Source organism: Phragmites australis, chromosome 2 (genome assembly GCF_958298935.1).
Source record: "Phragmites australis chromosome 2, lpPhrAust1.1, whole genome shotgun sequence".
Classification (NCBI taxonomy): Eukaryota; Viridiplantae; Streptophyta; class Magnoliopsida; order Poales; family Poaceae; genus Phragmites; species Phragmites australis.
Genome location: NC_084922.1, coordinates 36,093,488 through 36,118,361, shown reverse-complemented (window position 1 = coordinate 36,118,361; position 24,874 = coordinate 36,093,488). Strand labels below are relative to the sequence as shown.

The 24,874-nt window shown below is 40.4% G+C and overlaps 1 protein-coding gene across 1 annotated transcript; it reads right to left on the bottom strand.

Annotated features, from left to right (window-relative positions):
- Window positions 1-15,402: 15,402 nt before the first annotated feature.
- LOC133906362 (glycylpeptide N-tetradecanoyltransferase 1-like) lies at window positions 15,403-24,333 on the bottom strand. The gene is made up of 9 exons (XM_062348243.1): window positions 24,087-24,333; window positions 21,107-21,306; window positions 20,274-20,358; window positions 19,549-19,632; window positions 18,471-18,768; window positions 18,339-18,384; window positions 17,583-17,637; window positions 15,788-17,317; window positions 15,403-15,711 (listed from the first exon to the last, which is right to left on the bottom strand). The coding sequence occupies exons 1-8, from the start codon at window positions 24,234-24,236 to the stop codon at window positions 15,836-15,838; spliced, it is 2,400 nt and encodes a 799-aa protein (XP_062204227.1). The 5' UTR covers window positions 24,237-24,333; the 3' UTR covers window positions 15,403-15,711; window positions 15,788-15,835.
- Between the last annotated feature and the right edge of the window lie 541 nt (window positions 24,334-24,874).

Sequence of the window (24,874 nt, the reverse complement as noted above, 5' to 3'; positions counted from 1 at the left end):
CATACGATTCCAACATATCAAGTGCATATGTTTTGTCGGGTGATGCGCACACAGTAAGTAGCAATAGCAAGGCACTTTTACATTGGCAGGGAGTTAACAAGGCCATGTGATTGAGAAAACGAAGTAACAACACAATCGTATCTTCTTTGACGCCGGGTAACGAAAATGTCTCGATCAAAACTGTAAACGGAGAATTCAGGACAAATTAGAGGAATCGTAACGACACCCATAGGGGGGGGGGGGTCATTCTACTCAACGAGGATTTCCAGGAAGGCAACCCCAAGTTGTCGATGCCCAAAATGACAATTCTCAAAACCATATGAAATCACGACTGTCTTGCTAGTCTAATTTTCAGCCGGGCTCAAAAAACTAGAATAGATACCAACCTTCTGAATAGCTCCAGTACCAGTCTAATGTTCAGCTGGGGTAAAAAACTAAAATAGCTCCAGTACAGTTTGATGTTCTTGCACACAAATGGGGATCATGAATGATTTAAAAAGATCGGGCCTGCTACTACGCACTTGCTTTCAGATTAGAACGGGGGTAAAACAAGTGCCCAAACACATAAAATTTTCGAACCAATGCATGAAACTAAGCAAAACTATTTCTTCAGCAAATTTGCAGATAAAGATGGTCACCACATATGCAAATATCAATCTACATTTATAATTATATGGCCAACGTGCAAACAGTAATCGGTTTTGACAATTATGCAGAGAAGAAAGCTCTATATTTGGTCTATAACTTGCAAGTATGAAATTGACTGTTGCACGCAAACTTTAGCAAGTAAAGTGACTAGTGAGTTAGGTGCGCAATCTAGTTGTGCATGAGTGCAAGTATGAGCTATTTGAATCAGCCAATATTATCCAATAAGAAGGAATCTAAGAATTTATCTATTTGGTATGAATATTACCGAAGGCATTGATGCCCACCGTAAGACTATAAAGCATGTTCCAAACAAAGAAAGCTAGAGCATCAATTCATAGAAATAGGATACAACAAACTACCTTGGTAAAGTGCCTTAGTGCTGAAATAATGCATCAAGCAGGAGTATTACTGTTTGAACCATGGAATTGAAGGATCGAGATACGGCCTAGAGTGAATAGGTATTTTTTCAAATAATAAAACAGAACAGCATAGCGGAAATAAATATCGGATATTCCGATCTATACCGGAACTTCTGATATTCACGATTGGAACTTCCGGTTTGTATGGATTTCAAACGAAGCTAAATCTATGAGCAACAATGAGTTAAACTATGAAATGCAAGATGCAACATAATAAGATGCTATTCAATTCGAAGTAAAACTACCAAGCACAAAGTCTAACTCAATATATTAAACGAATTGCTCGAAATCACATAAGAGGAGAGAAATAACCAAAGGTCCCCAAAGTTCGGATCCTTGAGGGAATACTACGTCTCCGTTGAGGGGCTCGATCGCACTTGAGCCAGGTCTCTTCTAACCCTTTTTCTCATAAGGTTGCACAAAGCACTCATCGGCTCCACTTAGTATTCCTTCCCTTTCAGAGACGAAATCCGGTCTTCACAAATTTCTTATGGCGCACCACAAGTGAATCGGTGGCTCGTGAGTGACTCCTAGCCGTCTAGGAGACCTCAATATCTAAGAGTAACAAATGAGCACGAAGAACGCTTGAAGATGGATCCTAATGCTCAAAGATGAAAACAATTCACTTTCACTAGATTTCTCACTCATCCTTTTCTCAAGATGTAGCACAAAGCAAGGGAGAGGAGAGGTGAACTTTAGGGCTCTAGAGAGGTTCTTTTATGTCAAAACATCAAAAACCCGAAGAGAAGATAGATGGGGAGTATTTATAGGGTACCCCCTAAAAACAAGCTGTTATGCACTTCTTTGCACCACATCGGAACTTCCGATTTTATGGTTGGAACTTTTAATCAATGCAAAGTAACAATATTGACTTGCTCTAATCAAACTAAATATGGAGATATACATATAGGAACTTCCGATCTGACACATCGGAACTTCCAATTTGCGAAAGGTAAAACCAACCTGAGAACTTAAGGTTTGAGAAAACTCCGGACATTTTGACTCCCATCGGAACTTCCGACCTAAAGCATCGGAACTTCCGATTCAAATGAAAATTTCCCGAGTGCTAGAAATTTAAACATGGCAGACATTCCGGCTCACATCGAAACTTCTAACCTAAAGGATCTGAATTTCCGATTCAAATGAAAACTTTCCGAGCGCTAGAAATTTAAACACACCGGACATTTCGGCTCACACCGGACATTTTGACCTAAAGCATCTGAACTTCCGATTCAAACAAAAACTTCTCGAGCACTAGAAATTTAAACACCCCGGACATTCCGATTGAGATCGTAACTTCCGACATAACTCATCGGAATTTTTGGTATCAACAGAACGTTTAAACCCAAGTGTCCGTGTACGTGAAAAGTGTCTCTCATCTAAGGATTAACTTTGAGCACTAAGTTCATAACAAAGCTTTCAACACTGCATCCCTCTTAATAGTATGACATTGTGGCATAAAAGGATATGAATACATAAATCATATCATCTCACATATATCAAAAGAAAATGCATATGACATAATAGCTCACACAATTATAAAGCAAAAAATAAACACATAACATAGCATCCATAAGACATAGTATCCACAAATCATAAGAGTAGCACATTACATCACACTAGCACAATAAAGTTCTTACAACAACTTAAACATAGTTCAACACATAAAACAAGTGATGTCCGACTGACAACAATGAAAAGGGAACAAAGATATCCTAAAATAAGAGATTAAGCTTTTCTCTCCCCCTTTAGCATTAAGACACCAAAAAGGAAGAAAGAAGCTAAGATAAAGAACTACTCGTTATTGTCCTCCTCGTCTCCTCCTCATCTTCGTCGGACTCAGAACCATGAGCAAGTGCAACATCATCATGGAAAGGATCCTCTATCACGTCCTCCTCGTTGTCCTCAACCTCAGAGCCATCTAGAGAGCAACATGGCTGAATGTCAATTTGCCTATGGATCTCCTTAACTCTCATGGTGAGCTTCTTTCTAGCAGCCCTCTCCTTTTGAACTCTCACAGAAGTACTTTTGTACAAACAAAAGATGGACTTTAGGATCCGAAGAGTGGAAGAAGAAGAAGATGCCTCAACTGGCGGTGACTCTGCTCTTGTAGAGGAATGAACCCTCTTAGTTAACCTTACTTGCATCCTTGCGTGCTTCACTTCCTTGTGAAAAGTGAGGTTAGTAACTCTCTCAATTATGAACATGATATAGGGAGAATAACCACAACCTCTTTTAGGATCAAGAGAGGTAAAGTGAATCTCCTCTCAAATGAAGTTAACCACATCAAACTTTGTGTTCTCCTTCATTCTAGCAAGCAAGTTCCTGGAATAAGAAAGAATATTATTGGCATCTCCATCCTTGGTTGCAATGGTCTTCCTGAATATCCTGTTGAGATAAGCATAGAAAGGATGAAGACCAATTGTTTTGCCAAATTTGTATTCTCTATCCATATAGTACAGGAACTCCATATTTTCTGTTTCCATGACATTTTCACTATAGATTTTCTCTATATTGCGATGATCATTTGGAATGAAACCCAAAAGTCTAGCATATGCTAAATATTTGATATTGTACCATGTACCATTGATCATCCAATGGATTGTCCTTGCAGCATCTTTTTCAACATAATAGGTAGCATAAAACTAGACAATCACTTCTTCACACCAAGGATATTCAAATGTCATGATATTTTCAGATTATGAAAGTTACAAGCTACTATCACCTCATTAAAGATGTCATCATCTTGGCTCTCCATATAGCTCCAATCAATCCACTGTGTGCGAAAGGTAGGATACTTCATAAGAAGAATCACAGACTCATAATAATCCTACTGAAAGAAGTTCCAGAAGCGATTGTCAGTGGAGAACCTGTCATACTCCAAGGGATCTGATTCCCTATGCTTCTTAACAACTGCAGATCTGCCCTTGTAGCTGTTGCAATGCCTTGGATGATTATAGGCTCTGTCAGGCATATGCATCCTTAAGGGACCAATTTCTCCTTATTCCTCCATTGGAACATCTTCCTCAATATCCGCCTAAGCACTAGAGTTGCTTCCTCTTCAGGTGGTAAAGAACCACCTCTACTAACATTAGCAGTTTGAGTACTTTCCTCGAGAACGGGCATATCCGGATTTGGATTTCTGCCCCTGCCAACTGCATGCTTTCTATTGTGTCTTCCTTGTCTTGAGCTTTCTGTCAAAGAAGAATCAGTCTGGGCTTTGGTCTTCCTCTCATAGACATGTCCACCTTCCATCATTGAACCTGATATAGATAATATATGTGTAAAGACTTGGAATCAAGATGGAAGAGGATCGGATTGAAACCTAGACTTAAGTGCTGAAATCTGTGAAGATCATATGTTGCGACTGATCCAATCAGATGTTCCGATATGGTCGAAACTTCCAGTCATCCCGATTAGATGTTCCAATTTTCACAACCTAGCAACAAAATCAAGATTTCTATGATTTTTGCGACAACTATGAGAGACGATGATAGATCCAACATCTAGGAACCACAAGCTACTCTTCCACTGAAAGGATTCATAAGATTCTAAGATTTAGAAGCAAACCTAGAAGGAGATGGAGTTACCTCGGAGGAGAGCAAACATGAGGATGAACTTCAATCCCGTGAGGAATTTGAAAGGAAAATAATGTCGCATAGAGGGGGGGGGGGTGAATAGGGGATTTTACAAAAAAATGTCTTCTTTTACCGTTGGTCTAAACTTGCAGCGAAAAATAAACTAGCAAATTTTTCACAAGTGAAAAACCTAAATATACTAGGCTCAACTAGTGCATAATCACCCTAAATAAGTGTGAAAGTTACAATCCTAGAATAATAAAGTTTATTCAATACTGGCAAAAAATATGTAAGAAAATGCTAGTTGAAAATCCTAAAACACTGTTCACTGGACCCGGATACTTCGGGTTGATCCAGATACTACGGATTCAGATCTGATTATACAAAATTCGAACTTTCCAGGTTAAATCTGAAACTTCTGAGTTCAGCACAGAATGAACTCGAAACTGAAATTAAAGGACACATAAGGAGTTATAGCTTAAACCGAATGAAGTCGCGTGTTACAAATGATGATTTCAAGTAGATCCATAAATAACCTACAATTAATTTTACACGAGCAAGTAGATCGAGCAATATGCATAAATATTGAGCAAAAACTCAAGATGGAAGTTTAGCTCACTAGCACTCAATTTTCCAATCTCTCAACCCAACTCACTTTTCTTCTCAAATCTCATACTAAAATTGGAGTAGGGAGAAATTCTTTTAGCTCTAGAATGTTTTTCTTTTGTGCCCAAGCAGCAGCAAACAAAGGTGGAGGTAAGGGGTTATTTATACCATTCCCCCAAAACTAGCAGTTACACAACTTTTTATACTAACCCGGAGTATCCAGGTCAACCTGGAGTATCCGGGTGAAGCACTTCGACCTTAACAGACCACCTAGCTCGGAGCTAAACCCGGAGACTCCGGCCAACCTGAGTATCCAGGTCAGCCCGGAATGTCTGAGTTTAGCAAAGCTGGCCCTCTGAAAACGGCGATAACTTTTGATCCAGAAGTCCAATTTCGACGATTTTGGACTCTACGAAAAGATTATTCAGAGAGCTACACATCCCAACTAAAATGATGATCTCAAACACATAACATCAAATTAGGAATACTCAACAATCTAATTCGGACACTTCCATACTTTCCGTATAGGATTCCTAAAGCGAACTCTCACTTTGGGTTAATTAGAAACTCTTGAGCACTGAGACACAACAAATAGCTCTACGTTGCATCCCTCTTAATATTGTGACATGCCTATACTTAATTTTAAAGATAAAACACGTTTGAATCACATTGAGCCTTCGAATACCTTCAAGTATCGCTCATTTCCTTCAAACTTAGAGGGTTGTCAACTTTTATATAGTCGACACTCCATTTCTTCTTGATTCTTCATGTGATTGATGCAAATCATCCGCAATTTTCCATGGCCTCCCGTGGTATTGACGCAAAGCCTTCACTTGCCCTTCACCACCGTCTTGATCCTTCAACGCTAAGCCATTTGCTTGTCCTTCACCATTGATTGTCCATCCCAGCCGAGTCTTTCTTGTCCTTCATCGTCTTGCCATAGAAAAACTATTTTGTATTTGACATCTTCAAGGAATTCACTTTATCATATATAGAATCCACTCTTGTTATGTGCCCTTGCCATATATGATTTTAATTTAACTTATGCCTTCTTATGGATCATAACCCCAACTCACTCTCAAGCACAAAACAAATGGGTTAGTGCATAATACTCTATTGACAATAATATACCTTTACTTGATCTCCGTAAGTAACTTAGCATTCGCTCTTATCGCCAATCTTCTATGAGTTTTTTCCTCTTATGAGCATCACTAAGATCTCAATAACTTTGATGCAATTCTTTGAACTTATGGCAATTTTCAACGAATCCATACTTTATTATTTATGCATCTCCTAAGAAATAACCTAATAAAAATTCTCGACATAATTATTAGTCCATAGGTATTATCATTAACTTACCCGAGCATTACTAAGAGCTCATTCATCTTGATGCATATCTCTCCTCCATATATCACCTATGGAACAACCTAATAACAAACTCAATATTATTGTTAGTCCATAAGTATTATCATTAATTACCAAAATCACATATAGAAGCTAGATGCACTTTCAGAATCAGAGTCTCCAGCCTAGGGGGAAACCAAACCGGAGGAGGCACCGGAGGTTCCGATCTATCGGAGGGTTCGATCACTAGTGGAGTCGCACGAGAGGGTGAAAAGCTGACAATGAAAAGATAGAATAAGGAGGAAAAAAGTTTCACCGTGGTTAAAAGAGTTGTCAACATTCACACATTGGAAGTTCCGATCAGAGGATCAAAAGTGTTTATACGTAGAAATTTCCAGAAGAACTGAGGATTGGAAGTTCCGATAAGCTAATTTTTCTAGGAATGTTCCAGTCTGAAACACCGGATATTCCGATATGAGCAAATTTTCATCTGAACAGAAGCTTTTGAAGGTTTCCAAAGCTTGATATTCGGATGGATTTTTAGAGATGTTGATCAGTCGAACTCTTTAGATGTTTTTCACTTGTGATCAGCGAACAAATAATCAAACAAAGCTTATGCTCACAAGCGAATCAACACGATCCGAATATCAAAATGGATAAATTGGTATGATAAAAGACCAATAAATCTAAAAAGCGGTTAAAAACACAAATGGAACCGAGAATGAAAAATTTACCAAGAAATTTGACTTGTATGAATCCGATCATAGTACTAGGACCAAAATCCATTTAGAATGAGATCCCTTAGCACTTGAATTCATATTTTGCACATAAATCACCAAAAGTTCACTGAATAGCAAAAATATCATTTAATTCACATCATGTGGTTTGTGTATGATCATTGAGAGAACAACACATTGCCAAGACATGTTCACCATGTTAGTTCAAACATATAGGCAAATATGCAAGCATTGTATGCAGAAGTCAAATCACGTTTCGAGAATTTAGGATATTAAGTTCATTTCTCAACTTACAAAACCTATGTTCATCTAGGGGCTTGGTGATGATATCCGCTAATTATTTTTCCATCCTTACGTGTTGTTATGTCTATGTCAACCTTTGTGGAGTGATCACGAAGGAAGTGGTGTCGGATATCTATGTGTTTGGTTCGGGAGTGTTGGACAGGATTATTGGCTATTTTGATAGCGCTATTATTATCACACAAAAGAGACACTTTGTTCATATGAATTCCATAATCTTTCAAAGTTTGCCTCATCCAAAGTAATTGTGCACAATAACTACCAGTGGAAACATATTTCGCTTCAGCGGTGGATAGAGCTACGGAGTTTTGTTTCTTGGAAGACCATGACACAAGAGATCTATCTAAGAACTAACATGTCCCCGAGATGCAATTCCTATCCACCTTACAACATGCATAGTCCGCATTGAAATATCCAATGAGATTAAAACTCAAACCTTTGGGATACTAAAGCACTAGGTTAGGTGTATGAACTAGATATCAAATAATTCTCTTAACAACTACTAAGTGAGACTCCTTTAGAGCGGCTTAAAATCTTCCACACATGCACACACTAAGCATAATATCGGACCTAGATGCACAAAGATAAAGCAATGAGCATATTATGGATCGATATACCTTTTGATCAATGGATTTACCGTCACTGTTGAGGTCAAGATGGCCATTTGCTTGCATGGCAGTCCGAATGGGCTTGGCGTTCTCCATGTCAAACCTCTTAAGCATGTCCTTGATATACTTGGTTTGACATATGAACGTTCCTTCCTTGAGTTGCTTGATTTGAAATCTTAGAAAGAACTTCAACTCTTCCATCATCGACATCTCGAATCTCTTGGTCATCATTTTACTAAATTCATCACTAAAAGATTTATTAGTAGAACCAAATATAATATCATCGACATATATTTGGCACACAAATAAACTATTATCAAGCTTTTTAGTAAAGAGAACATTATCAATTTTCCCAATTTCAAAACCATTCTTGACTAGAAAGTCCTTAAGACACTCATACCATACTCTAAGAGCTTGTTTAAACTCATAGAGTGTCTTATAGAGTTTATAGGTATGAGATGGGAATTTGGAATCTTCGAAACCCAGGGGTTGTTAAACATATACCACTTCCGTGATGGGTCTATTAAAGAATGCGCTCTTTATATCCATTTGATTAAGGTTGAAATCATGGTGACTAGCAAAAACAAGTAACACACGAATTGACTCTAATCTAGCAATAGGGGTATAAGTCTCACCAAAGTCCAAACCTTAGATTTGTGTGAAGTCATATGCAACTATTCTTGCCTTGTTCCTTATCACTATCACATTTTCATCTTTTTTGTTGTCGAATACCATTTGGTGCCGATCACTTTTGATTGTGCCTTTTTGCCAATGACCACACCTTGTTTCAAGTGAAGTTATTCGACTCTTCTTGTATTACTATCACTCAATCCGGATCTTCAAGTGATGCTTCTACCTTTAAAGGTTTCAAAGAAGATACAAATGAGTAATACTTACAAAAAAAGCAACTCGAGATCTAGTAGAGACTCCCTTATTTATGTCACCAAGAATGTTGTCGGCGGGGTGACCTCTTTGCACACTTTGATGAATTCTTGGGTGTGGCACTTGTGATTGAGGTTCAACTTCATCTTCTTTATCTTGATCGAGTATGTTAGAATCTTCTTAATCTTGATTTGAGGTTAGAGGCTCCACTTGAATTGATGAAAATGGTTGATTTGAATCTTCTTTAGGTTCCTATGGTCTTATCTCACAAATCGTCATCCTCTTGATTACTTAATTTGAAATTTCTTCTTTATCTAGTATATTTGCATCAACTTGATCTACTTAAGAGCCGTTAGTTTCATCAAATGTTATATCACGTGCGATCTCAACAACACCGGTTATTTTGTTAAAAATGCAGTATGCATAAGCATTTGATCCATAACCAAGCAAGAAAACTTCATTTACTTTAGAAGCAATTTTAGAGGATTTTTGCTTCTTGTTGAGAATAAAACACTTATTTTCGAAAATGCAAAAATATGAGACATTTGATTTCTTGTCGGTAAGAAACTCATATAAAGTTTTCTTTAAGAGTCGGTGAAGATATAACCGGTTCGTCACGTGACAAGCGGTGTTGACGAACTCCGCCTAAAAATGATCAGAGATCTTGTATTCATCAAGTATGGTTCTTGTCGTCTCAATAAGTGTGCGATTTTTTCTTTCGACTACCCCATTTTGTTGAGGGGTGTAGGGAGTCGAAAGCTCATACTTGAATCCTTTCTCTCAAGAAATTCTTCATTTTGGTTGTTCTTGAATTCACTCCCGTTGTCACTTCTAATTCTCTTGATCTTCATGTTGAACTCATTCTGGGCTCTTCTTGCAAACTTCTTGAATGTTCGTTAAGTTTCACTCTTATCATGCAAAAAGAATATCCAAGTAAAACGAGAATAGTCATCAGAATTACTAAACAATATTTGTTACCACCAAGGCTTATATAAGCTATAGGAAAAAAAGATCCATGTGAAGTAATTCCAATGGTCTTGATGTTGTCATGATATTCTTGACGGTTTGTGGTGCTCCAATTTGCTTTCCGGCTTGACATGTGCTACAAATCTAATCTTTCTCAAAATAAATATTTGTTAGTTCCAAAATGTGATCGCTCTTTAAAAATTTGCTAAGATTTCTCATTGCGGCATGAGCTAATCTACGATGCCACAACCAACCCATGCTAGATTTGGCCATTAAACAAGTCTCAAGGATCGCTTTATCCAATAAAAAATCCACAAGATAAAGCTTGCCCTATATATGATCTTTGAAGATTATTGAGTCATTTCTTTCTAAAGACCGTCACATCAATATCGATAAATAAAAAATTGAAGTCCATTTCACATAATTAAGACACAGATAGAAAATTATAATTTAATGATTTAACAAGCAAGACATTTGATATGGAAGGATCATTTGAGGTAGCCACTTTATCTAATCGCATTATCTTTCCTTTGTCATTGCCTCCAAAAACAATATTCTCATGTGATGATCCACTTGTATTGAATGATGAGAACATGGATTTCTCTCCGGTTATATAATTTATGCAACCACTATCGATTACCCAACTTCTTCCACCAGAGATATAGTCCTACAAAATAGATCAATTTCTATTTTTAGGTATCCACACTTGCTTGGGTCCTTTTAAGTTAATCACAAGCATTTTAGTACCCAAATAGATCTCTTAATAGAAAAATGCTTATTTCTAACACCAATATATTTAGCAACAATTCTACCATGACTATTTTTTTAAACACGTATGATGCATCGAAAGTAGCTTGAGATGCATGATCATGGTTTTGGATACTCTTGGCTTTGACAAAATTGATGAATCCTTACTTTTGTATCAAGGTTTCAACCTTCTTTCTCTTAGGAGGATAGTATCCAAGTCCTTTATGGTTGAAGATGCCTTTTTTATAACCAAGGTACTTCTTGAGGACCTTACTACCTATATGACACTTTAGAATGCTTTATGAAGGAGTCTCATAAGATTCTCATTTTGACTTACTAATACTTGCATAGATTTAAAGTTAGTAGCACAAGCATCAATATCAATATCTTTGTATCTAGAACAATCAATATTATTTGAGACATTAGTAGAGCAAGATGCATAGAGATGGAGGTGCTATTCTTGACAACTTCAAATTCAACCTCAATAGCTTTATGAACTCTATCTAAGCAATCAAATTTCTTAAGGTATTTCATTTGAATTTTCAAGATTAGAATTTGAAGCTTTGGCTAACTCAAACATTTTAGCCAATTTTTCATTTTTCTCTCTCTCTCTCTCTTTAGCAAGATCCTTCTCGAATTTAAGGTTTCTCTCTTTTTCAAATATAAGCAATTATTCTTGTTTCTCGAGAGTTTCCTCTTGACCTTATATTGTTTCAAGCAACTCACACATGCTAGATAAAGATATTTTGCTTAAATCATCTAGCAAGTCATCATCACTATCACTACTACTACCATGCTCACTAGTAACATCAATACTATGCAATTTGGTAGTAGATGATACCTTACGCCTTTTTGCCATAAGACAAACGGGTGCCTCATCGTCGCTTGAATGATCAAAGAGCGATTTGGTCGGTGGAGTGGTTGCAAAAGTAATAGTGGCAACACCTTCATCCTCATCGGAGTCGGTGTCGGAGTCATTTGAATTCCACTCTTGACCAATGTGAGCTTGACCTTTGTAGTTCTTCTTGTGATACTTGCTCTTATCTTTCTTGTGATGCTTCTCTTTCTTCTCATTGTCTTTTTTGTTCTTTTTGTTTGAACAATCGGCTACGAAGTGACTTGGTTCACCATATTCATAGCATCTTCTCAATGAATGCAGTTCCTTTGACTTGCCAAAGGTTTTTCTTCCACCACCCTTGTTGTAGCCACTCTTCTTGAGAAACTTGTTAAATATCTTGACAAAAAGTGTCATGTCATCCTTGTCTTAATAGTCTCCACTCTCATCTTCACTTGTGCTTGATTTGATTTCTTTTCTTGCTTTCAAAGCTAGGTCTTGTTTCTTCGAGCTTGAGCTTTGGTTGTTGAGATCATAGACTTCCTTGGACTCCTTTTGTATCAAGTCATGTGCTAGGATTCTTCCAAGTACATTATGAGGTGTGAGATCATTGAAGTCTTATCACTCGCGGATGAGTGTCACCAATGTGATATTTCTTAAAGTGATGGCGCGAAGCATCCTTTTGATAATGAAGTTGTCGGTCGTGTTCTTGCATCCAAGCCATTTGATCTCATTCATAAGTAGGCTTAGACGGTTGTACATTTCACTTGGTGTCTCATCATCACCCTTGGTGAAATGATCTAACTTGTTCTTCAATATCTCGATTTTGGATTCTTGGACACTTGATGTGCATTTATGAATATCACGTAGTGTATCCCAAATTTCTTCGACACTCTCAAGACCTTCCACCCGGTTGAACTCTTATACACTCAACGTGCTAAAGATTGCATTTACGGCTTGAGCGTTCTTGTGTTCATTTTGATCATCTTCGAGGGTGGGTTTGTTTGGATCTGTCACAATATAGCCATTTTCCACTTTACACCAAATAAAAGTTGTCGGAGGGTGAACTCCTCAAGCGGGGATCCGGAGGGACCCCCTTTGAGATTCAGCGGGGTGGATGATTCTGAATCCGCTTCGTAGGTGAAATAAATGGGAGTGAATGAGATGCAGGTAGAGGTGGAATGATCGGATGCAGGAAGTAGTAAATGCTCTGAGGATTTTTAGACAGGTTCGGGCCGCACTAAGCGTAACACCCTACTCCTGTGTGTATGCTATAAATGCTCTGAGAATGTTTCTCTGAGGATCTGCTGGGTTACAAGAATATTTGTCTAGTCTAGAGCTTCGTGCTCCTTGTTCTTCGGCTGATCTATGCTTCGGTGCTTATCAAGGCTCCTAGACTTGTCTTCTGCTGATCTCGAATTTCTTTTTCTCTGGGGAGCCCGCCCCGCCTATATACCCGCCAGGGCGGTAGCGTGCCCAGAAAGGATGGCGCGAGTTCTAAGGCGCCATAAATGGAAAGCAACCATCATGGGTTGCTGCGCGAGGTGACGGGGAGGGTTGAAAACGTGCCCCCGTTCGGTCTTGTTCGTCATCATGCCGTTTTTCAACGGGCGCCCCGGGGAGGGCCCATCGGGCAGCCACCGAGCGGCCCGACGTGCCCGCCCGGTCAGAGCAGGTCTGACACAGCAGGGCGGCAGGCGGGGTGCCTCGAGCTCTGTGATGCTATCTCGAGGCGCGCCGGATGACGCGCGATGGGACCTGTGCATTAAATGTCCCCAAGACTCCCTGCCAGGCCGTGGCAGGGACTAATAGCAGGCATGGGGGGAGCAGTTGGAAGTGACAGGCCACGCGTCCTCTTAAATGCGGCATCGGACCTCTCACCAGTTAACACCTCACCGCTGAGCCCTTGTGGGGACCACCGGCGAAGGACTTCTCAGGCCCTCAGGGAACTGAGTGCTCGGGGGCCACTATTCACAACCCCGAGCACTCTCTCCCGGATACGCCCTTTCTTGGTCCTCGGGGAATCGAGTGCTCAGAGGCCACTGTTCACGGCCCCGAGCACTCTCTCCCGGAACTGACTGTTTGGGTCCTCGGGGGCCACTGTTCATGGCCCCGAGCACTCTCTCCCGAAACTGACTGTTTGGATCCTCGGGGAACCGAGTGCTCGGGGGCCACTGTTCACAGCCCCGAGCACTCTCTCCCGGAACTTGGTTTTTCTATCATCGGGAAACTTGGGTGCTTGGGTGCCACTGTTCACAGCCCTGAGCACTCTCTTCCCGGCACTTGGTCTTCTCGGGTTATCGGGGAACTCGGGGACCACTGTTCGTGGCCCCAAATACCCTCTCCTGGAACTTGGTTTTCTCGTACCTCGGGGAGATAAGCCCCGAGGGAGAGTGCCACATGGCACTCTATTGTTCTAGCCTCGGGACTCGGGACCCTCGATTCATGTGTCACCGACAGAAGTGTTAATAGATTTCAAATGCATTTTCATCTTATGTTTCCAAACGGCATAATATGTATCATCAAAGTAAGGTGCTCCACCGAAAAGACTTAAGAAGATGCATTTGAATACTCATATGAGATTCTAGCTCCTTCCACCTTTTCCGTCATCTTGAATTCTGCAAGCGGTTAAACCTAATTTAGGAGATTAGGCACTGATATCTATTGAAGGATCGAGATACAACCTAAAAAGAGGTGAATATGCATTTTTTCAAATAATAAAATAGAACAGCACAACAAAAACAGATATCAGGTATTCTGATCTATACCAGAACTTTTGATATTCACGAGAAACTTCCAATTTGCCTGGATTTCAAACGAAGCTAAATCTACGAGCACGATGAGTCAAACTATCAAATGCAAGATGCAATAAGAGAAGATGATATTCAATTCGAAGTAAAACTAACAAGCACAAAGTCTAACTCAGTCTATTAAACGAATTGCTCGAAATCACATAAGAGGAAAGAAATAACCAAAGCAGGGAGACGCCATAAATTTGTTCCCAAAGTTCGGATCCTTGAGGAAATCTTACGCCTCTGTTGAGAACCTATATCATACTTAAACCGGATCTCTTTTAACCCTTTTCCTCGTGAGGTTGCACAAAATACTCATCGGCTCTACTTGGTATTCCTTCCCTTTTGGTGGCAGAATCCAACCTTCATAAACTTCTCACAGTGCACCACAAGTGAATTGGTGGTTTGTAAGTGAGCCCTAACCGTCTGAGAGACCTCAATCTCTAAAAGTAACAAATACCTAAGAAGAAGCTTGGAGATCAATCCTAATAAAAAAGATGAAAACAATTCACTTTCAGATCTCTCATTTGAACCCTTTTTCAAGATGTAGCACAAAGCAAGGGAGAGGAGAGATAAACTTTAAAGCTCTAAGAGATATTCTTTTCTGTCAAAGCAAGTGTTGCCTTCTTTCTTCATTTTTTTAGAATCGTCAACATCATTTAGCTTTTATCATTAGAACATTTAACTATTTAAATACTTATTGAACATATTAGTTCCTAAATTATTTATCGTTAATCATCAAAACCCACTTAAATATCCTAGAGGCACTTTCAGGAATAACCTAAAAGAGGATTCCTGAAGTAGCGACCTCCCACAAGGCCACAATCTATCCATTTCTGGCAATGTTTCTGTAGACAAAGCAAATTACTGAATCATAAAACATCAAAAACCAACAGAAATCTGCTTATAAAAAAGCATCAAAATTTGGAGGAGGGTTGAATGAGCAGTGGAAAATGTTCTAGAATCAAAACATCCGTACCACCATAACACAACAGCACACAAATGACTCCACATAACACAAGTTCTTTCAAAATTTCTTGGTAAACTCAGTGCCAACATACACGTTTTGAACCACGCACACAAAATGTCACTAATTGGAAACAATAGTCTTAAAATTAACAAAACTAATTCCAGTCTCCTCGTCTGCAAATCATCTTGGACTCCCATCAATGGCCATAGCAATCATATCAAGGAGAATCACTAGCACAATAAACAAAATGAGAAACCACTGGATTGCACAGTGAGCAACCTACATCATGACGAGAAACAAATCATCACCTAGCAATCACAAAACACACATAATGAACCAGCGACACAAGGAGTACCTGCTGTGGAAGAAAGGGTGTAACCCAAGTACTGCTGATTAGACTGCCCTATAGCAGCACAAGGCCAAGCTCTGATGGCTTGATGCCACCGCGGATACGGTAGTTGTAGAGGTAATAGTGGAGCTGCCCATCCCCAGGACCAAACTTGAGCTCCTTGAGGAATGACTCGTTCTCCATGACATCGAGAGCATTGAACACATCATAGTTCTTCTGCTTGGCAACAATCAGTGCGTCATTCATCAGCTGCTGCAGTGGAGTTTTGGTGGAAACATTGTAATACGAGTATGCAGCCTTGAGTGTCGCATAGTTGGCATTGTTCAGCACCGATGAGGGCAGCGTGTAAAAGCTGCAGAAATCTGTGACCTCATGCGTCTCAGGGCTCTCCACAAGGTAGCTGTCCACCACATCCTCCCGGGGCAGCAGCCAGTGCTCCACATCCACCTCATCGAAATCCGGCGCCACCACGAACCTCGCAAGGTAGGCCTTCAGCAGCCGTGTGACAGCAGCGACATCCCGAAGCTCCATACGGCGGAACCCAGGGGTGAGCGGCGCGTCAGGCAGCTTGTAGAGCCGTATTGTGCGGCTCATGGTCATGCGCGGGCCGAGACGAGAAAACCCGACGTCGATGAGCTTCTTGGGGTTGAGGGATCTGTGCCAATAGCGGCAAGTGGTGATGGGAGTCGGGAGGACGACCCCCGCGGTGTAGGCAGCCTGCCAGATGTTCTCCTGGTGGACGCGACGGGTGACCTCGCGGATGAGCACGGGCGCGAGCCGCTTGGATCGGAGCTTCTTGTGGACGCAGAGGAAGTTGATCTCGGCCATGCGGACGACGTCGTCGTGGGCGCGGATGCGCGCGGGGACGCCCGAGATGAAGGCGACGAGCTTCTTGGACTCCTTGGCGCGGACGCCGATGTGCCAGGCGCGGAAGAAGGACGGGGGCTTGAGCGCCCAGCGGAGGAAGGCGGGGGAGTAGTTGAAGCGGAACATGTTCTCGTCGTCCTCGACGTAGTTGTGGGCGAGCAGCGAGTAGAGGTCGGCGAGGAACGCGTCGTCGTCGAGGTCGCATGTGAGCCACTCGAAGGCGCCCGGGAGAGGGTAAGTGTCGGCGCGCACCTCGGAGAGCGGCGTGGGCGGCTCGATGGGGCCATCAGGGAGCGACGCGTCGACGGCGTCGCGGAACTGGCCGACGGGCTGCGTCTCCCAGAACTTGTGGCGGCGGGCGGTGGGGTTGGAGGCGAGGGTCATGTGCTCCTGCACGCGCCGCGCCAGCGCCTCGATCGAGGTGTCCTCCTCGCCGGCGGCGCCGCTGGCGCTGGCGCTGGCGTTGCTGTTGGGGGCGTCGTTGCTGTTGGGCGCGGCCATGGCGATCTGGGCCCGGATCGGCGGTAGGGTTTGGTGGATTTGGGGTAGAAGAGGAGGCGACGACGCGGGGGAAAGGAATGCGAGGGGTGGGATCTCTTTGTGGGCTCGCAGCTCGCTCGTCGTGAGCGTAGTAAAGCCCCAGCGACAAAGATGCGTTAATATTTTTTTCTACATGCTCTAATATTTTCGAACACGAAAATTCCACAAAGCCATATAGCACATAGCTTATTAAAATAGTACGTTTGGATTGAGATTTATATAAAAACTATATAAAAAACCATATAATAGATAAAAAAATTATAGATGAATATCAGACGAGAGGAATGAACGGTCAATATAGACCGTCCGTGCATAAGACATGTGGAGTTATATTTCCCAATAACAATCTTTGTATATTTCTAGGTTAAAATATTTATTGTAATATCTTAAGTACATTTGGATTTGGTGATGATTTGAGTGATATTGAAAAGAAAACGTACGGATTTACGCTGTGCAAACATAATATTTTCAATTTCAATTTAGCGTGCTCACATCAGAACTTGATCCAGATCCATTTGTAGCCGTCGGCAATGGACATGTCCAGGCACATTATTCGTAAGCTGAAGCTTGAAACCAACGTAGCAAAGTGCAGCGCAAAATACAAAATTATGGGAATGGGAGAATCTGCTTTTACAAGCCTTCTTTTGACAAAGGCCATCGGCAATGCCACAGATTACAGGTTAAGCATCGGTGAAAAGCATAATTCCCACACTCGTGAAGAACAAGGGTCGACCATCACGCAACCTTGTCGAAGTGACAGATAGTAAAGTGAAGTGCAGCACAGGCGCATAGCTTATACCACGAAGAACAAGGAAAACTTCGCTTTCTCCTCTTACCCGAATGCATCAGTTTAATTCACTTATTCATTTATCTTCTCTGTTGTCTGATCATGTCAGGAAAAAAAGATGACTGCCATCAGGGTTCACGATCACAGCTCCCAGTGACACACAGGCAAGGCAAGATGAGATACATATTATGACAATTTGAGGACGGGCGGTGCACCGATGTTCTTTAGTTAACCCTAGGACATATCTCCCCAAGTACAGGACAAACGGTTAAGTTATACAACACGGGAGCAATACGAGCACAGACCAGGCCAACCTATCCATGTACAAAAAAGAACAGAGAGGCCTCTGGTTGAGTTCAGAACTCCCTTTGTGACACTTGATTTACTGTGGTAATCTCTCCACTTGAACCTTAACCATCAGTGCAAAGTTAGATGATGGGAAAATTGGCGGAGCGAAAGGTAAAATATGCTGGACGAAGAAGATAAAATACATACATCGTTCATAGATCTCTGCTGCAAGCGTAAGGAGAGACTCCGTCTCTTCAGCTATCTTGAGGATCCTTTCAGCCTCCATCATATGCTCATGTGCAAGGTGTGCTTTGGCCTCAGCATCAGCTACTTTGACAGCTGCTGCGGCTGCTGCCTCAAGTGCGGGACTAACAGTGGCAAACACCCCTAGATTCTTTGATGCCTTTGATGGCTTCGATGGATCCTTCTGCTTTAGAGTTGAAGCTTTTATTGGACCCGGAGTTTTTGTTGCAAAGGAATCTGTGAGCCTATAGAACTTATCGACCTGTTTTATGTTAAGATAAAAGAATGTAATTAAATAACCACTAGTTGCATCTACTCAATGTGCAAAGAAGCCCCAAAGATTGGATAATGGATTCCAGATTATTTCATATGCTCCATATACAGAATAAAGAACAAGAGATACAATTCAATCCAAACTACAAAGTAAATTTATATAAGATAAACTCCAAAGTATGGCATTCTGAATTTGAAATGAAATTCCTTATGAAGGGAAGACAGAAATAAAAAATGAACAATTCAGAACTTGAACTCCGTGGCCAATTTCCAGACAAAATCATTGTAAATTGAGATGTGGAGTGGCAGTTTTCACAAACAGTCTAAAGAACTTTGAGTTTTCTGTTTGACAAACCAAGTGCAAAATTATTCACTATCAAATCTTAAATTGCCATTTCTTCAAATTAAAACCTCAGCAGTGAAGTTAGATTAGTGAGGTTTCCCTATTGTCCCGACATATTCTCACTAATATTCTCCCCAGCTGACATGCAGGCCTGAAAGGTACTATTAGCCTTTCTGTTGACTAGTCGAGGAGAAAAATGGAACACTGAGGGCTCATTTGGATGTGTTTGGAATAGGTAGGACTTAAGCACAATCCATGGGAAAAACTAAGAACCATGTGAATTTGGTTGGAAACACGCCATTATTGGCCATCCAAACAAATCCTGAAGGGGAATAGGTAAACTGCCACACTCAGATGAAAAGGATATCGAAAAAAACTATAGTCTAATCTAAGAAAGGAAGATTGAACTAAGCAATAAAATGTCACCTTTTCAACTTTTTTTGATTCTATAAGCCGCCGTAACTTTGAACTAAGCAATCTTCTAAAATTTGGTTGCACCTCATGCCTTTGCTGCATATGGTACCAAAGATAGCATAAGCAATTTATCATCATTCTCGAAATATATCAAAGTGAAATCTAAATACTGCATGGTATAAAACAAGACACATCAAGTACGGAAAGAAACTCTCAGAGCATGATTGGCATTTATCATACCAAAATCCTATCAAATACATCAAGCACCCCCATCATGTGGTACAAAATGTAATTAACAAATCCAAAGTGCAAACAGCTCCTGTAGTAAACACGGCACTTCAAAAAGTTTCCTTGAAGTTCAAATAAAGAAAATGGCATGTGCAAAAAATCACTTAAATGGGTCATCGGAATTGAGCACACATTTTACACATACTGAAGATCAGGTGATGATAGAAATTCTTCTGAAATACACCCAGGTAGCTCTTATAACCAACAAAATTCTCAGAACAGAAGAAGCTTCTAAACTAAATTAATTTTTCCTATGAGCAAATCAAGCGACGGTATATTCTTGTGATGTGTGATTATTATCGTATAACGTCAGTTGTGTATCCAAATCATAAGTAGTACATAGTTAGGAACAAACAACACTTGAATGAACTCCAAAGTCCAAACACATGGAAAAAAAAACTGCTGCAAAACAATGAAATCAAATAAGAAAAATGGTGGAGATACCCAACCTCTATGAAGATGTAAATCGCATTAATCTCTGAACCATTTGGCTCATTCAATTCGGAAAGAGCTTCCAGGATCATGGCACCGTACCTAGTAGACAAATTGGACACACAGTAATCAGATTCCAGAGTCAATCAGATACCTAACTTTCAAAGCAAATGGACTGACAATCCTTGCTGACTCTGTAAACTCTTCCACCATACGGATGGTTTAAGACTTGTCAGCTTATTTAAGTTTTTCTACATACTGTTTGGTTTATCTACATTCCTGCTAAACCATGTCCGCTCTGGATCATGGCACCGTACCTAGTAGACAAATTGGACACACAGTAATCAGATTCCAGAGTCAATCAGATACCTAACTTTCAAAGCAAATGGACTGACAATCCTTGCTGACTCTGTAAACTCTTCCACCATACGGATGGTTTAAGACTTGTCAGCTTATTTAAGTTTTTCTACATACTGTTTGGTTTATCTACATTCCTGCTAAACCATGTCCGCTCTTTCATTTGCATTTCCATACCAACAAGTGCTTGCTTAAACCCAGATGCTGTTCTATCTAATTCTAATGGAAATTGAACTAACATAGCCATTCAACTGATCATATTCCTCTCAAAGACTGACAATATAGGAGGCAACTATCAGGCATGGGATGAATATAAACATCCTAGTTTCGCCTAAAATGTAAACATCCTAGACATATCAGGAGATCATGCAATTACTCCTGAATCAAGGTACTTAACTGATAGGAATTGATGTATATCTTACAGAATAACTAGGCATTTAAAACTAGGTTTGCTGATTAATTAGACTTGAGTATCAAATAAAGAGAGACCAACTTTGGAGGAGTCTTTCCATCCTGCGGCCTTTTTTCAGCATCTACAGGTGGTGAAGCTTCAGCAACTTTATTTGGCGTTGGGAAAAGCAGAGCTTGTGAGCTAGGCGATGAGGAAGATGAGGGTCCAGTTATCTTTGGAACCCTTATTTTATCCCTTGAACCCAGTCCACTTGCACTGAAACTCAGATTCCTCCATTTGTCCTGAAAATTACCAAAAAGAATGTCACATAGAGAACAAAAAACTATAACCAAGGTGCAAGCTGCACAGGACAACTGAACTGACACGCTTTTCTTATATTCATCAAATGGAAGCAGTGTTACAGTGAACTATCTAACTTTCATAAATATTTTCTGCTTGATTGTATGCATGGAAAACAATTACAATGTTTATCCAGATTTCTTCCCAGTTAAACCACAAGGAACGTCACATTTCTATAACTTGCTAGAATGTACATGACATACATCATGCTGGTTGACTGGCCAAAAAACCTATCAAAATACCTATATCATGTTATTACAGTTCCCACAAGCATCTTCACAGACTAAAGGGGTAATAATTAAACATTTGGGAAATGTATGCTGTTGTACATTTGTTCCCGTAATGGACACTTTTTTTAGGCCATTCCCATTATGGACTTATGGAAGGAAGAAACACGAAGGGCATGAGAAATTGTCTTTCAAAATCCAATTTAGTGCAAAGATGTTGCTATAGGAAAACAAAATCTGGAATAGATGTCGTTTTAGAATGCATGCAGTCAACCTTCAAAAACTGACCATTAATACGCAAAAAATTACTAGGATTCGACACATACAAATGATATGAGTGGATTCGCCATGACAAATACTTTCATATGATTATATGTTTAACAAGATTGACCTTCGTCTGCACTTACGGAAGACACATCCAACCTAGCCATGAGGTGATGTTGAAGGCTGAAATAGTTCGAGGGAAGCATATCAAGAAGCTATCCTAAAAACATGTGTATTAGAGACTGTGCCGATGTCCTAAACGCAAGTAAAAAAGAACAAAGGTAGAATATGAGAAAAAAAAAGACCAGCAATACATGACATTCTTCAGCGCAGGAATGCTACTAGTCCTGGATCTGGAGGATAACTATGACTTGGCATAGAATGCCACAGGGCAGAGTTATGTTAGATCATGTAGTCTGCACGTAGCATGAATTGCTATTTTAATGACTGAAAAAACATTTTTAACAAGGACCCTGATAGGTAGATAGCTGTCATTGAGTGTAGCATCGATTTTCTTCACTATTGTAATTCAAGTTTTCCTATGAACATTATCATCAACTCATCATAGAAACTTTTGGTTCAGGAAAAGGAATGGAATCATTCTGGCAAAACTAAATAGAAAGTGACCAAGGAGGAACAACTTATGATAATTCTATTACTAAGAGCGTATTCATTTTCAGACATAAAAGGGGCATATTTCTCCCTCTTAAGAAATAGATTATGTTTTAGATAAAATTCTTGTTACAAAAGAAATTGATGATATTTCAGTCGTTTAAGAAAATCTTCTTCATGTAGTTGGTTAGCAGGAATGCTGCTCTTACCAGAGTTCTTGTTGAGAAGAGGAGGCAATGGAAGCAAGACATGTGAGTTATATACTGAAGAGAAGGATACAATTCATCTGTTTTTTCTGCTGCACAGTCACCAAATGTATGTGGAGTGCACTGATTTTGTTCTTCAAACACAAGGTATACCTAGGAACATGGGGCGGTTCATGAGTTCGTTCTTCAATTTGTTCCAGGAAGCAAAGAAATGCATATCGGTTATCTGGCAAAAGTTTCATTGGCTATATGGAGCATTTGTGATGATTCACATATTGAAGGGAAGGTGTTGCAATATTTGTTTCATGTTTTTTTGAAGGACTCCAATAGGGGAATTCCCTACTGCTAGAAACTTTTATTTGAAACGAAAAGAAAAGAACGGCTGTACAAGACCTCAAGAAGGGGGAAAAGGAGAACCATAAGAACAGAGAAAAAGAAAGCGGGAAGAGGAAAATGCCTATACAAATAAGCTAATCCATAGAGAGAGAAGAGAGCAGAGGTTGCCTTTCATTCTATGCACCTGCAATTGCACAGAGTCACAGAAATTATTTTTCCATTTTTGGAGAGAGGGCCTTTCTTTCTGAAAGATTTTAGCATTTCTCTGCTTCCAGATTTTCCATGCTGCAATTGCAAAGACTTCCATGAAGAAAAGCTGCCGGAAACCTTGAACTGCCTGCTCTATCATCAAGAAGAAGTCTGCTGTCCGATTCCAGAATATCTCGATCTCCGACTAGCAAGCAGAGCTGAAGGTGCAATCGAAGAACAAGTAAAAGGCAGTCTCCTCAACCCGTAGGTTGCAAAGAACACAATTGTAATCATTGCCGTCAATCTGATGGTTTTTCCTTTTAAGGATGTTCCTCGTGTTAAGTCTGTCTTTGGATAGGAGCCAAGTGAGGACTTTGATTTTCTTTCAACATTTCGCAGCCCATATGTTGATGATGGGGGAAGGTGGCGAGATCGATTTGTAGGGTAGTCCGTAGAATCTGCTAGACTGATAGTTTGTCATGTTGCACTGCTGGGCAGTACTACACAGGGTGGAGCTCGGGGAGGAGGAGGAGCAAGGTGCAGAGATGTTTGATGGCCAATGCAGGATCTAATCAAGCTGGACGCACCAGCAAAATAACCAGAGTAGATTTGTATGTTGTTTTTACGATTTCCACCTCAATAACCCCAAACCCAAAATCTCGCCTTCGACGACCCAAATCAGCCAATAAATCCCCAGCAGGGGAACCACTAAGCATCCCAACACCACCGCACGGCTAATAGAGAATCGCTCACAAACCAGACGGCGGTATAAAACATCATGAAAAGCGCCACAGCCTCAACTCACGGAGCAAAGGATTCGCGAGAGAGAGAAAAAATCTAGAGACGCGGCGAGCTGGGGAGTGGCCGTAGAGATGCAGGGGACGGTACCTTGAGGTCGATGTTGGAGCGGGAGGATAGAACTGGGCTGAACTCGGGGTCCTTCTGGATGGTGCGCCACTTGCCGGCGCCGTGCTTGAGCACGCCGCGCCGCAGCGCCTCCTCCTCCTCCGACGTCCACTTCTGCTTCGGCGCGCCCATCGCCCGGGCTCCTCCTCGGCTCGGCCCCCGTCGTCTCCTGCGTCCAAGTCCCAAATCCTTTGTCTCAAGCAAGCAGGTTCGGTAGGCTAGAAATGAAACTTACGAGATCGAGCAAATAGTTTTTAAAGTAAAATTTCGGAAACTATATATATTTTGATAAAATTATTATAAAGCTATATATTTAAAAAATAGTTTTACAAAACTATATATTTAGTATTAATTTTATTAAAAAACTATAGATATTTTGTAAAATTATCACAAAACTATAGATTTAAATAATTATTTCATAAAACTACAGATTTAACGTTAATTTTATCGTAAAGCTACATATTCGAGAGGATTTGTTCTCAGCCCCGTTACCATGATGATCGGGCTCCGCTTGCAGTCTCATAGCAGCTAGTAGCTTATGAAACAAACCGTTCGGAAGTTCGTGTGACTACAAACGAGGCTCATTCATTAGGTTAATAGGTCTATGATAGAATATATAGTTTTACGATAAAATCGGTGTTTGATTTGTAGTTTTATGAAATTATTAATTGAATATGTAATTTTATGATTTATGATAATTTTTTTAAAGTATTTGTAATTTCATGAGCTCCTAGACGATCTATTTTATGAGCTGTTAGCTGCTGCGTGAC

Bases quoted from the DNA above. Each gene is read 5' to 3' on its own strand.
- LOC133906362 (XM_062348243.1), bottom strand. From the start codon at position 24,236: ATGGGCGCGCCGAAGCAGAAGTGGACGTCGGAGGAGGAGGAGGCGCTG. The intron at 20,359-21,106 runs GTTGGTCTCTCT...TTTGTCTACTAG, and splicing joins GATGGAAAGACTCCTCCAAA to GTACGGTGCCATGATCCTGG. The intron at 19,633-20,273 runs GTTGGGTATCTC...TACCATATGCAG, and splicing joins CGATTTACATCTTCATAGAG to CAAAGGCATGAGGTGCAACC.